The 12,865-nt window shown below is 42.4% G+C and overlaps 1 protein-coding gene across 1 annotated transcript in view; it reads right to left on the bottom strand.

The window, feature by feature from the left end:
- Nucleotides 1-5,774: 5,774 nt before the first annotated feature.
- The window catches only part of CRTAM (cytotoxic and regulatory T cell molecule), a 28,069-nt gene continuing 20,978 nt past the window's right edge, over nucleotides 5,775-12,865 (bottom strand). The window contains 4 exon segments of the mRNA XM_032595017.1: nucleotides 5,775-6,620; nucleotides 8,277-8,363; nucleotides 10,584-10,730; nucleotides 12,235-12,318. Coding sequence (XP_032450908.1) covers nucleotides 6,490-6,620; nucleotides 8,277-8,363; nucleotides 10,584-10,730; nucleotides 12,235-12,318 — 449 coding nt within the window. The 3' untranslated portion in view covers nucleotides 5,775-6,489.

Genomic DNA, 12,865 nt, shown 5'->3' with positions numbered 1-12,865 from the left:
TGAGTCTTTCTGCGTGCCTGTCTTCAATAGCTGTTCCTTTGTGCCCTGTTAGCTTTGAAGGTAAAATTCTACATGTTCAGTTGTCAGGTGTGCCCGGGAAGGACACCGAGACTCTGTGGTCTCCATGCCATTGTCTCAGACTCACACAAGCAGAAGACAATCTAAAGTAGAGGAGAGGGGAGCCTGGGCCCCTCAGTCGGTTAAGTGTCTGACTCTCGATTTTGGCTCAGGTTATGATCTCACAGTTCTTGAGTTTGAACCCCAAGTCGGGCTCCACACTGACAGTGTGGGGCCTGCTTGGGATTCTCTCTCTCTCTGCCCCTCTCCTGCTCACTCCCTCCCTCTCAAAAATAAATGAACTTAAAAAAAAAAAAGAGGAGAAAAATACTGACATTTGTTATGTATTTATTATGTGTCTAATACTGGGCTAGACATTTTTGCCGGTATTATCTCATTTCATTTAATCCTTACACTAATCCTCTGTGAGGAGAATTGTTACCCTCACATTACAGATGAGGAAATTGAAGATCCAATAGGTTATTCGTGACCAAAACCAACTAACCACAATTTGGGAATAAGGAATTAGAGGGAAGCAAAAGAGGGAGAGCAGTTTCTCATTTTAAAGAGAAATATTCGTTTGTTTTATGTTTGTCTCCGGTAAAGGGGGTAATTCCATTAAAAAATTTGGTCTGGATAACTGAGGCTTAGCCTTCCTCAAACGACGTTGGAAATCCCAGAGTTTAGTATTTTTCCAAAGAGATACAATTTTTATTTCACGGATGAGGACCCAATTCAAAAGACATGTTCTGTGTTAATGAAAAATTGTGACCCACTGTTTCGTGGGATTTGCAGAAGACCTGCAGAATTTTCTTTGTTTAAATGTCTATATATGGCGGTCTCACAAAGTTAGATCTTTCTACAGTTAGGCAACATATCTCTCCCCACCCCACCCTTTTTTTTTTTAGGTAAACTGTGAGACGTTTGGGGAGAATATGTTTTTGCTGCCTTGCTTTTGGTTTGCCTCTATCTAAAAATCAGATGTAGAGCAGAAAAGGTAGGAAAGAATTAACATATTCACCAGGTCTAGAGTAATGATCTGTGATGACACATTTGCTCATGAATGCATCACAGGAAGGAAAAAAGCTCTCTCTTCGAAGGTGTGGCGCTGTAAAAATAGAACTACATTTCAGCTAGATCAAAACCCCATTATAAATATAGCAAATTACCATGACCTCAACCAGAGGAAGTAACAAGAGATTATGTTGTTAGGTTAAATTAGTGGACTTGTGAATGATGGGCAATTCAATTTTCAGTTCAATAGTATAATCTTGCTCTCTCTTCCGTTTACCTAATAATAGATGGTACAAATGATGCTTGGAGCCAGAAAATTTGGTTTGAGGTTTTTGTTTTTGGTGGGGTTTTTTTGTTTGTTTGTTTGTTTGTTAGTCATTTTTGAGAAAGTAATAGAAGCATCCTTTTGACTTAGTTCCCCAAAATGAAGACATTCATCTTTTAGTTCCCCAAGATGAAGAAGGATCATTAAATGGAAATGTCTCCATTGTTCTTTAGCTCCATGTCCCGACGAGCAAGAAGATGTGAGCATGAAGTCCTCTGTTGGTCATTTCAGTTCTGTGTAAGGAGAGGAGCAGGGTCCTGTTTTGGTCTCTTTAGGAGCCAGGATATCAAGGTTCCAATCCCCACCGTTTTACTAATCAGTTGTGTGGTCTTTGATGACCGCGGAAACCTTTCTGGGCCTCAGAAAGCTATTCTGAGGCCTCGTCTATCGTACAAAAGAAAGCTCTAGATCAGTGTTTTCCCAAATCATGTTACTTACACTAACGTTTCGAAAAACAGTTGTTTTGTACATCAAAAGATGCTCCATTTTGGAGCTGAAAGTAATTTAAAATCCAGTTCACCTTGGGGCACCTGGGTGGCTCAGTCGGTTGAGCGGCCGACTTCGGCTCAGGTCATGATCTCGCGGTCTGTGAGTTCGAGCCCCGCGTCGGGCTCTGTGCTGGCAGCTCAGAGCCTGGAGCCTGTTTCGGATTCTGTGTCTCCCTCTCTCTGACCCTCCCCCATTCATGTTCTGTCTCTCTCTGTCTCAAATAAACGTTAAAAAAAATCTTTTTTTTTAAATAAAAAAAAAAATCCAGTTCACCTGGTTAAAATAACACTATGGGGCTTTCTATCTCGAGAAGTTCTGAAATATTTAGCAGCTAAACAAAATCATCAAAGAGTCCCTGTCATTTTGTTCCTTTTCTAAATTGGCGTCCTCACCACGTTGGCTCAGATTCCTTGATGGGCTCACGATGGCCGTAGCCATTCCAAGCATCACTCACAGTTAAGACAACGTTTGGGGGTGAAGAAGATCCTTTCATTCTGAGCATCTCTTTTTATCATTAAGAAACAGCTTTCCCAGAAGCCCGCTAGGAGCTTCCAGGTAAGTCCCAATGGCCAGCCTTGTTTTAGGTATCCAAGTAGAAACTGACCACCAACAAGGGGAATGGGACCGTGACTGGTTCGGACCAATCATAAATTTCTCTTTTTGGCTGGGGGTGAGTTTCACCTACCCCAAAGCACAGGACTACATAATAACGTGGGGTAGGTACTGGAACAAAATCACAGATCTGTTAGTAAGGAGGAAGACTTTGGCAAAAGGTCACTGGGTGGGCAACCATCATGAATTGCTCTAGATGGTTAAGTTTGAGCTTTGCTGGGTTAAATAAAACTTAAGAGATTCCTTTATGAGAAGGCTTGTCAGAGCCTTTGCTATGCTAATAGGCATCACCTCTGTGGGGGAGTTAAAGTGTTTGGCTTTTTTTTTTTTTAAGTTTGAGAGAAAGAGAGTGTGCGCACATGTGTGTGAGCGGGAGAGGGGGAGAGAGAGAGAGAGAGAGAGAGAGAGAGAATTCCAAGCAGGCTTCACACTGTCAATGCAGAGCCCAACGTGGCTTGCAAGCTTTGAGATCATGACCTGAGCTGAAACCAAGAGTCAGGTGCTTAGCCAACTGAGCCACCCCAGCGCCCCGTGTTCAGCATTTTTCAAACTTATTTGAGCCCAGAAATCTTTAATTTTCCTGTCTTCCCTCTGCTATTTGCCAAATCTAAATTAAGAAACTTCCCTTGAGCTAGGCAGTGTACAGATTGGATGCTCTTTGTCCACAGAATGTGTTTGGCCTTTGTGTTGGGGTGTAGCTGTACATCTAGGACTAGATGTCTCATAAGGTCCCTCTGCTTCCAGAATATAATATTTTGAAATATTATTCCTAGTTCAGCTTTAATGATAGTACATCTTCTTTAGCTATGCTTTGGAAAATTCTGGTTTATGCTACAACAGGGCACCTTCCCCTACTGGCATCACTCAGGGAGCTTTAAAAACTTGCAAATCCCGGGGTGCCTGGGTGGCTCAGTCGGTTAAGCGTCCGACTTCGGCTCAGGTCATGATCTCGTGGTCCGTGGGTTCGAGCCCCGCGTCGGGCTCTGTGCTGACAGCTCGGAGCCTGGAGCCTGTTTCGGATTCTGTGTGTCCCTCTTTCTCTGACCCTCCCCTGCTCATGCTCTCTCTCTGTCTCAAAAATAAATAAATGTTAAAAAAAATAAAATAAAAAAGAAACCAAAACTTGCAAATCCCAAAGCTCTGTCTTTGGGATTGCCGTGACCAGTCTTTGAGGACAAACCTGGGAGTCCGTGTTTTACGAAATCCTCTCAGGTGATTCTGACGATTGGCAAAGTCTGCTTACCTCTGCTCTGCATGGTGCTGTAATGTTGGCACCTTAGTTTGGTGTCTTGCTTCAAAGGCACCAGGGCAATAGAAACAGTCCCAGCCACCTTAGCACCAAGAGGGAATCCAGCACCAAGTCATGGAGGACTTGAAGGGGTGGGTCCGGGGTTTCTGGGGGTTGCTCATGGCCACTGCGGGTCTCCCAGCGTGCTCACAGGCAGCAGGCATGACCTTTCCACCAGTTGTCTTCAATTTGGTCTTGGAACTGGCGTGGGCAGCTGTAAATAAATGCCCTTTGGCTTTTGTTGCCCACTCTTAAAAAACAAAACTGTGTGTAAGTGGACCTGGGAAGTTCAAACCAATGTTGTTCAAGGGTCAACTGTATGCATACTTTCTCATATATTTCCTAGCTCTGTCTACTGAGATGACTTGAGAACGATGACAGCCCCAAAGCAATGAGTACACCTTGCCCCTATGTTTTGGCGTCTACATATCCCTTTCCACTGAAAGGAACCAGGGATCCTTGGAGAAATGTCTCCTTACAGGGCTGAGGCAGGAAAAGTTTAAGATGAGCGTGGAATATTTTGTACCAGAAAGGAAGAAAGTGCTCACAGGCTGAGGATGAGAAGGACACAAAAGCCTGTTTTCACAATTTGATCACCCAGTTAGCAAGACATTAATTTGAGGGTAACATTATAACCCAGTGAATGAGAGACTAGTAACAGATTGTGACTCCTTGGATAACAAGAAACTGTGAGTCCATACAGATATAAATAAATGAGTGGCTTGGAAGGGGATGAGGAATAGGTATCTACATATTTTTAAAGCATCTCTGCACAAAATATTAGTTTACATGGGAGGAAAGAGTAACTTTGCACTGGGGAGGTCTGGCTGACACCGCCTTAATCAAGTGATCAAAGTAAACATCATCAATAAAGGGGTGAATAAAATGCAGCAAGAGAAACAAAACCTCACTTCTGTGACAGTCCTGTCACAGGAGTTTCATAACCTGAAGCTAATCGCAAAAAAAACAATCAAGACAAAGGCAAACTGAGGGATAGTTTGCAAAATAAACTAGCCCACAATCTTCGAAAGTATCTCAAAACATCACAAACGTGAAGGAAAGATTGAGGAACTGTTCTAAACTTGAACGAGACTAAAATGAAACAAGTGGTTCTCAACTGGATCTTCTGGATCCTCTGGACAATTGGAGAGACTTGAGTCTGAAGACTGTTAGTAGAAATCCATCAATGTTAATTTTGTGATTTTTGTCAGTTACCTTGTAGTTACAGGGGAACTGTCCTTGCTTATAAGATATATACACGCAAGTGTTTGGGGTGTGGTAGGCAGCATGTCAACTGACTCTCTCAAATGGTTCAGAAAGAAAAATGCTGTTTTACTTTTACACCTTTCAGTAATTTTATCATTCTTAAAATTTTTTTTTTCAACGTTTATTTATTTTTGGGACAGAGAGAGACAGAGCATGAACGGGGGAGGGGCAGAGAGAGAGGGAGACACAGAATCGGAAATAGGCTCCAGGCTCTGAGCCATCAGCCCAGAGCCCGACGCGGGGCTCGAACTCCCGGACCGCGAGATCGTGACCTGGCTGAAGTCGGACGCTTAACCGACTGCGCCACCCAGGCGCCCCTAATTTTATCATTCTTAAAAATTTTTTTTGGGGGGCTCCTGTACGGTTCAGTCAGAGGGCATGCACTTCTTAATCTCGAGGTCATGAATTTGAGCCCCACGTTGGGTGAACAGATTACTTAATTTTTCTTTTTTATCAAGAAAAAAAAACCCACAGCTGTACCTGGTTCTGTAACAAATTATAAACTCATAATATGAGTGTGTGTGATAGGGTGGGGAGATATTATTTTAGAATTAGTTTATTCAGGTCCAAATAATGAGAAATGTCATAAGTGAATGCTTATTCAGCGTTTGCTATATCTTAAATAAACTGATGGGGGGGTGGGGAAGACATGTCCCTTTCCCATGGTAAAATAAAAGGAGGAAATACAACTTGGACCACAACCACTAGAAAAACATTCAGCTTTTTATTAAATAATTTTTTAAAGCATTAATTAGGTCATAGTAAGTTAAATTCGTTGTTGTTGTTGTTGTTTTGGTACATGTTTTTGTGATGAAATGTCCTGGTGAAAACTTGGCCAGATCCGCTCTTGTGATTTAGCAAGAAAACCTTCGAAAATCGAATCTTTGGGCCCGCCTTGAACTAAAGCTACATCTTCTTAAAGCCCTTCTTGAAAGTAAGCTCCTAGGATTGGAGACCTTCTTTAGGTCCTTTCCATCCCAAAGTTTGTATTTGGCGATCAGAAGGAAAGATTTATAAAAAAAAAAAAATTTTTTTTAAAGTAGTTCTGCTCAAGCCCAGCATCTAAAAACTCCTTTTCCCTTCATGGTAAGATGCTAGCTGGCCCAATCAACCCTGATCTCCAAGACTGAAGAGTCTCCTCCTTCTCTGAAGTAGTGTCAGGCATGATAGGTTTTTTCTCTTCTTTTTTCTTTTCTTTTCCTCTTCTCTTCTCTTTTTTTTTTTTTTTTTTTTTTTTAAACTATGAAGCTTTGTGTCCATGGTCTGGTCCTCATTTCACAGCCCTGAATCCAGGGCAGTGTGCCACGGGAGGCTACCATGTTGCATTGCACTCAAAGTATATTTTTTCTTGTGACCATAATTATGCTCCTTCCCATAGGCTGCTCCACTGTGAGGCCTGCAGCTGCACTGAAATCGATATTTGCTGTTGCAAAGAACGTTACACGATGCTCTCTGGTATATGAGCGGGCTCTCCTTTGAATTTCGAACTCCGTGAATCGTCCTTCCGCTTTGTTTTTGCTTCAGAGTACAACCGTGTGATGTAGTTCATGTAGCTCTTCGAGTGGAAAGCTGAAAGAAAAGCAGGTCGAAGATGAAAATTCCTTTTGAACAACAGTGCACCCGTTCGTTTGGGACACGTTGACTGCACGTGGTCTTGTTAGGTCCATAGGTTAATGTCTTAAACATCAAATCAGAAATCGATGGATGCATATCCTATAAATGGTCTGAATGCATTGCCAGAGTCTGATTTTTAAAAAGTCTTACGTAAACAATACGCTAACCAACCTGAAATAAAATATGTAGACATTTCTGCTGTAAAACCCAACAAATAAAAACCCACGTTGCATTTGGCGAATTTTATACTGAAAGTCACAGGGCTTACGGGAAACAGGACCACTCAAAGCCCTGTACACAGAGGCTGGAGACAGCTCCAGAGGATGCTTTTTAAGTGAGCAAAAACAGTGAAGTTGAAATGTCAGGTCTGAGGGAGCCAAGGGAAGGAGGATGGACGTAGAGGTTGGAGCCCAGGGGGAAGTAGCACCTCCCACCTCTGTGGCAAGCCCCCGGGATTGGACCTTTCTGGGGAGGGAGCCCTGAGTGAAAGTACTCATTTTCTTAAGTTGAGATGCAAAAGGCTTTCCTGAGCTCAGGGCATTTTTTTCTCCTGCTAAAAGTTACAATTCAACACCCACTGTTCTAGTGCCCCTCACTTGGGAAAACTGGCATAGGAAACAATCCAACTTATGCCTCATACTGACGTTATTCTCCTACTTGCGGGTCGAGTACACAGACATTGACGTTATAGAAACACATGCGATACAACAGACTTTCTGCACCTTACACACACTTCCCCTCACACCCCCAGTTCTCACAGTCTGCCCTCTTGTTCCCCTCTCCCAGCCAGTCAGTGATTCTTCCCACCTCACACCCTACTGGGTCAAAGCAAAAAAAGGGCAGAGGTGTTGTGAAAGACCAGCTTCCTACAAAAACCTCAATAAAACCATTAGAAACTAGCAGCAAAGCTCTTCTGCATGTCTTGCAACTCTTGGCAGGGGGAGGAAGTTAATTTGCATGGAGGAAACAAAACGGTTGGAAGGTATGATTCTTTACTGTAGCGCTGGTTGCTGTCTACTGGATTTTTGTCAAACACATACACACACACACACACACAATCTCCTTTTAGACCCTTCCTTTCACTCTTTGGAAACATATTTTGCTTGGGAAACTGCAATGGAGTGCTCCAAAAGCCCCCAAACATTTCTGCTTGAATCAGTTAAGCCTTGTGTTCATTTATTCAACACACATTTGTCAAACACTCCATTCGCATCAGGCCCTGTGTTAGAATCTGAGGACACACTGAGATCAACCCAGCTGTTCACCACCCAAAGGAGTACTGTGGTGGCTAAATCAACACATCAAAAATGACCAGTTGGTGCGGGAAGTGCTGGACTGTCAAGGTGTCTGTGAGATACCCCTCAGCACAAGAGAGACATACAGTCTACGGGTGTGTCTGGGTGTGACAGTTAGGACACAGAGATGGCTTCCCAAAGGAACTTAATGGTCTCTACTTTTCATTTTGGAAGATGCACTTATGTGCTACACAAGACGATTTAGGTGATTGACTTTCTAGTGGTAAAAATCAGACTTGGCGTTTCACCCTCCTCCTTCAAGACAACAAATTAATGAAGCTCATTTTTCAAGTTTTAGGTCATGTAGGTGACTCACTTTGGTCCTTTTTCTCTTGGGATGATGTTTCTTCATTATTTGACCTCGATTTGTAACTTTCCAGCGTGTGTTCTGAAATTTCATTCTCTGCAAGAAAAGAAAACTGTGTTGTTAGTTTCTGATGTCACACATCACCTATGTGTAGAAATGTATTTTGAATAAGATGATCCTTCTGTCTACACAATAGTGGATTTACCCCTGCCCCTCCCATACATCATGCCCTCATTCATTTAGAGAATTGTTTTTGTTCTTTGCTATGATTCCTGCAGGCACTGTGCTAGGCAGTGTAAGAGTTGTGGAAATCAAATGACCACAGATTAGAATCAAGTATTGTTCTTTGAGATGGAACGATTCCAGGAGGCCTTAACGAACCATGGGGGTGAAGCATTAACGGGGGGACTTTGCAACCATACGATAACATTTGCCTGTTGCGCAGGTACAGCCGAAAAGCCAGACTTTGTCTCTAGGTCTAATTATGATGAACGTTGGTCCAGCTGAATATATAGAGAGAGTGACATCAAACCGGAAGTTGTACTTTTAAGAGGGTAAGAGAGGTAGTGTATTTTGCCTTGGGACATAATGAGTTCTCTGCTACTGGGGATGTTGGAGCCATATGTCGCTAAATGATCCTGGGCCAGCAACGCCGTAATGCAAGTCACGTGTAATTTTATAAATTTTCTAATGGCCATGTTGAAAAAGCAAAAAGAAGTAGGTAAAATGAATAATTATTAACAATTTATATTTTATTTACCTAGTAGATCTAATATGTTATTATTAGACATGTATTTGTGTGTGTGTTGAGTTTTCTTTTTTTTTTTTTTAACTTTCTTTTAATGTTTATTTATTTTTGAGAGAGAGAGAGACAGAGTGTGAGCAGGCAAGGGGTAGAGAGAAAGGGATACATAGAATCTGAAGCAGGCTCCAGGCTCCGAGCTGTCAGCACAGAGCCCGACACGGGGCTCAAACTCACGAACTGTCAGATCATGACCTGAGCCAAAGTCGGACACTTAACCAACTGAGCCACCCACCCAGGCGCCCCTGTGTTGGGTTTTCAAAGTGGGGTGTATATTTTATCCTTGCAGCACATCTCGAAAGCAACTGGCAACATTTGAAGTGCTCAATAGCCATGTTGTGTCTACTCTGTTGGGCAACACAGGTCTAAATAATCACTCAGAATTAAAGAGGGGATATCACCCTGGTACACATTTATAGAAGGAATTGAGTAGATAGTAACTCTGGATAACTTCTGAAGTCCTTCCAGCCCTGATATGTGTTGAATCTATGCATTTCAATAGGCCGAATTATATATATATTACATGCTGGCTGAATTATATATATATTACATATATACATAATATGTATAATAATCTTTATGTAATGCTATTATATATGATACTATTATACTATTATATATGATACTTTTATAATATTGTATGAACTATTATAGTATATATAATACTATTAAAATAGCATATATAATACTATTATAATGTTATATATATATATTTTTTCCCCCCATTGATAACTTTTAAACCAGAATGCTTAGCAAAAATTACTAACATATTATGGTTGAGGGAGGCTGACTGCATTATTTCAAAGTAAGAACACAACTGGGACACCTGGGTGGCTCAGTCCGTTAAGCATCTGACTTTGGCTCAGGTCATGATCTCGCGGTTCGTGGGTTTCGAGCCCCGCATCGAGCTCTGTGCTGACAGCTCGGGGCCGGAGCCTGCTTCGGATTCCGTGTCTCCCTCTCTCTCTGCCCCCGCCCCTCTTGCGTGCATGCTCCCTCACGCACTCTCTCTTTCTCTCAAAAATAAACCAGCATTAAAAAAAATTTTTTTTTGAAACAAAAACAAAGTGAGAGCACAACCAAGACAGTATACATTCAACCTTTGATTGACCGTCCCTAGAATATGAACTCCTTGAGAGCAGGGGTCTTGTTGACAGAGGTATCCCCAGTGCCTGGAACCGCGCCTGGCGCATGATAGGTACTCCATGAATAGAGTGCATGAATGAATGCGTTTTCCGCCTGGCATCCTTTTGCGAATGGCAGCTTTTATAATTTAATGTCAATCCCCGGAGCTACTCTATTTTCTCTTGGTTATACGCTCTTTGATTAGAGCCCCTGGAGATTGCACATCCTGTGTTTACTACGAAACAGACCATGGCGTATTTGCGTGACAACACTTCCCAAACAGATGGCTGAAGTATCTAACAGAAAAGCTTTAAGTTGGCAGAATTTCCTTTTGGCTAGCCAACCGTTTCTGCATCTTGCAGCCCCCCACAAGCTCCCCCGCCGCTCACCTTTTTTCCATATCACGTGTGCTTTCCGAAGCTTCATTATGAAGAGCTGGACGATGATGAAGAGTATGAAGATGAGAAAGGAGACCAGGGTGAGCAGCAGAATGCCATTTTTCCTCCTTATCACCCCCACATACTGAAGATTTGTTTCTGTAAGGCAAATGAGAGGAATTCAGCTCAAGGTCGGTTTGCTTCCGTCCCTGAGGAATTTGCAGGCTCCTTCCCAAATGTCAGATAGGCGGATAGGCCACTCAGACAAAAAGACGGAGGACTTTAACCTGAAGAGAAAGAGATTCATATTATTTATTCTCCAGAAACAAGCCAACAGGTGGACAGACAAACAAGGCCATTCTGTGAGGTGATTGGAAAAACACTCTTATGTGCCGTAGGTAGTGAAGCTGTGATTTTTCATTTCTAGAGAACGCAGGCAAGAATATTGACTTAGATTAGAGTCGGGGGATTTAAGTGAGCTGTAAGAAATGAGTTTTTTAGCAACATGTGGTTAAGCAGCAAGAGAGGTTGTTAAGGAGTGTGAAAAGCTATGCAAATGCAGCGAACGTTCATGAATGTTGGCTTGGTTAAAGGTGGTCCTCCATGAAGGCATTCGGAGATCAACGAGGTGAGGTCTTGAAGATCTTTCTAAACCTCACACTCAGATTTGGCTGGCTCTGATTTTGCCCAAATGTCCTGCCCCCTCTAACAACAAGCAGTTAAGGAGCACCAGCTACGTGTGGAGCTGCTTGGAGCTCATTAGACACAATCTCTGTGCTTTAGGGCATAGTTCTCTCTCTGTAGAAACAAATTAATAAAACAGAAGTCAGAGTGCGCTTTATGGGAGGTTTGAGGGTCCTGTTCTGCCCCGTAGACTGTGGGAGCCGCAGAGGTCTTGTGAACACAGGTGTGAAGCATGCAGAGGGGTGTTTCGATAATAGAGTCTTAAAAATGATCACAACTCCAGCGAGTCACAAGACTTTGTGCAGGAGATGATGAGAGTCTGGACCAGGGAGGTGGCAGTGATAGACAAAAATCTGGAAGGAAAGACTCAAAAGTCCTTGGAGACGGACTGATTTTGTGTGTATGTGTGTATTTTGTGTGTGTGTGTACACGCAGGAGTGAAGGATGACACCAAGGTGTGGGGCTTGTGTGATGGTTTGGACAAGCTGATTTTATGGGAAAAGATGCTGTTCAGTTTTTAGTGATGTTGAGTTTGAAGAGATGGCAGAAAATCCAGCCAAGGGATATGTAGGAGGTGGAATGCAATAGGGATTCATTCTCCAGAGAATGTTCTGGAAGCATAGGTATGGAAACCTTCTGCATAGTGGCAATAGGAACAATCCTGGGGAGGGGTAAACCCTTTAAGAATTAAGGGAGGAATCAAGAATAGAGAAGTAAAGTCAGAAGTATATCCACATATAAGAAGCCAGAGGAGGAAGGGAGGTTAGCTCATGGACACAGAGAAGGACTGATTAGCAAAGAGTGACAGGACCAGGCAGAGTATGTCAGGGAAGCCAGGGAGACCCTAAGTCAAGGAACAAGGGAGGGATTAACCAATAAAAAGGTCAAGGAAAGTAAGGACAGAAAAAGGCCATTGGATTTATTGGTTCAGAGGTTAAAATGTCAAGTGTTTATTCTAAATGCTGTAGGGGACACTTACCAGTGGTTAAGGCAGGATCTTGAGCGGTTTGGTTTTTCTCTTCCTTGTCAATCTCTGTTGTATTAGAATCTTCCACTACTGCAACTAAATTAAAAGAAGTTAAGACATGATATATACATCTGACTCTCTGTGAATAGCGTGTATATACACATACTAATCCCCAAACAGCAAAGCATCTTTGGGAACCAAATTAAGTAGTCCGACTTAAAAACAAACAAAACAAACAAAACACAAGATTATTTCTGAACTACTGACGTTTCCCAAAAATAGTTGCAAATGGCCAGGCTCATTTTGCCTTATTTTTTAAAGATACATGTTTACCGAACACTGTGCTAAGCCTGAAACTGAGCATTTGGTATGTTTCTCACGGCAGCTCTGAACAGAGGCTTAGAGAAGCTAAGTAAATTGTCACGCAGCAAAGAAGTGACAGAGCCTATCCCGAAACTCAGAATGCAGAATTTAAACCGTTCTTTTATACTTCCCACCTGAACCAGGCCTGTGAGCGAGAAGGTCTTTAGAAAGGTGCAAGATAACAACAGAACACTGAAGGGTGACATCCTGAGCTTTATGGAAGGATAAGCTAGCAGCCTGGAAAGCAATGATTTTTATGTTGAAAAATAGGCTCCCTTGT

Source organism: Lynx canadensis, chromosome D1, assembly GCF_007474595.2.
Source record: "Lynx canadensis isolate LIC74 chromosome D1, mLynCan4.pri.v2, whole genome shotgun sequence".
In the NCBI taxonomy this organism is placed as follows: Eukaryota; Metazoa; Chordata; class Mammalia; order Carnivora; family Felidae; genus Lynx; species Lynx canadensis.
Note: the sequence above shows the minus strand (reverse complement) of the source record. Positions and strands in the feature narration are given on the sequence as shown.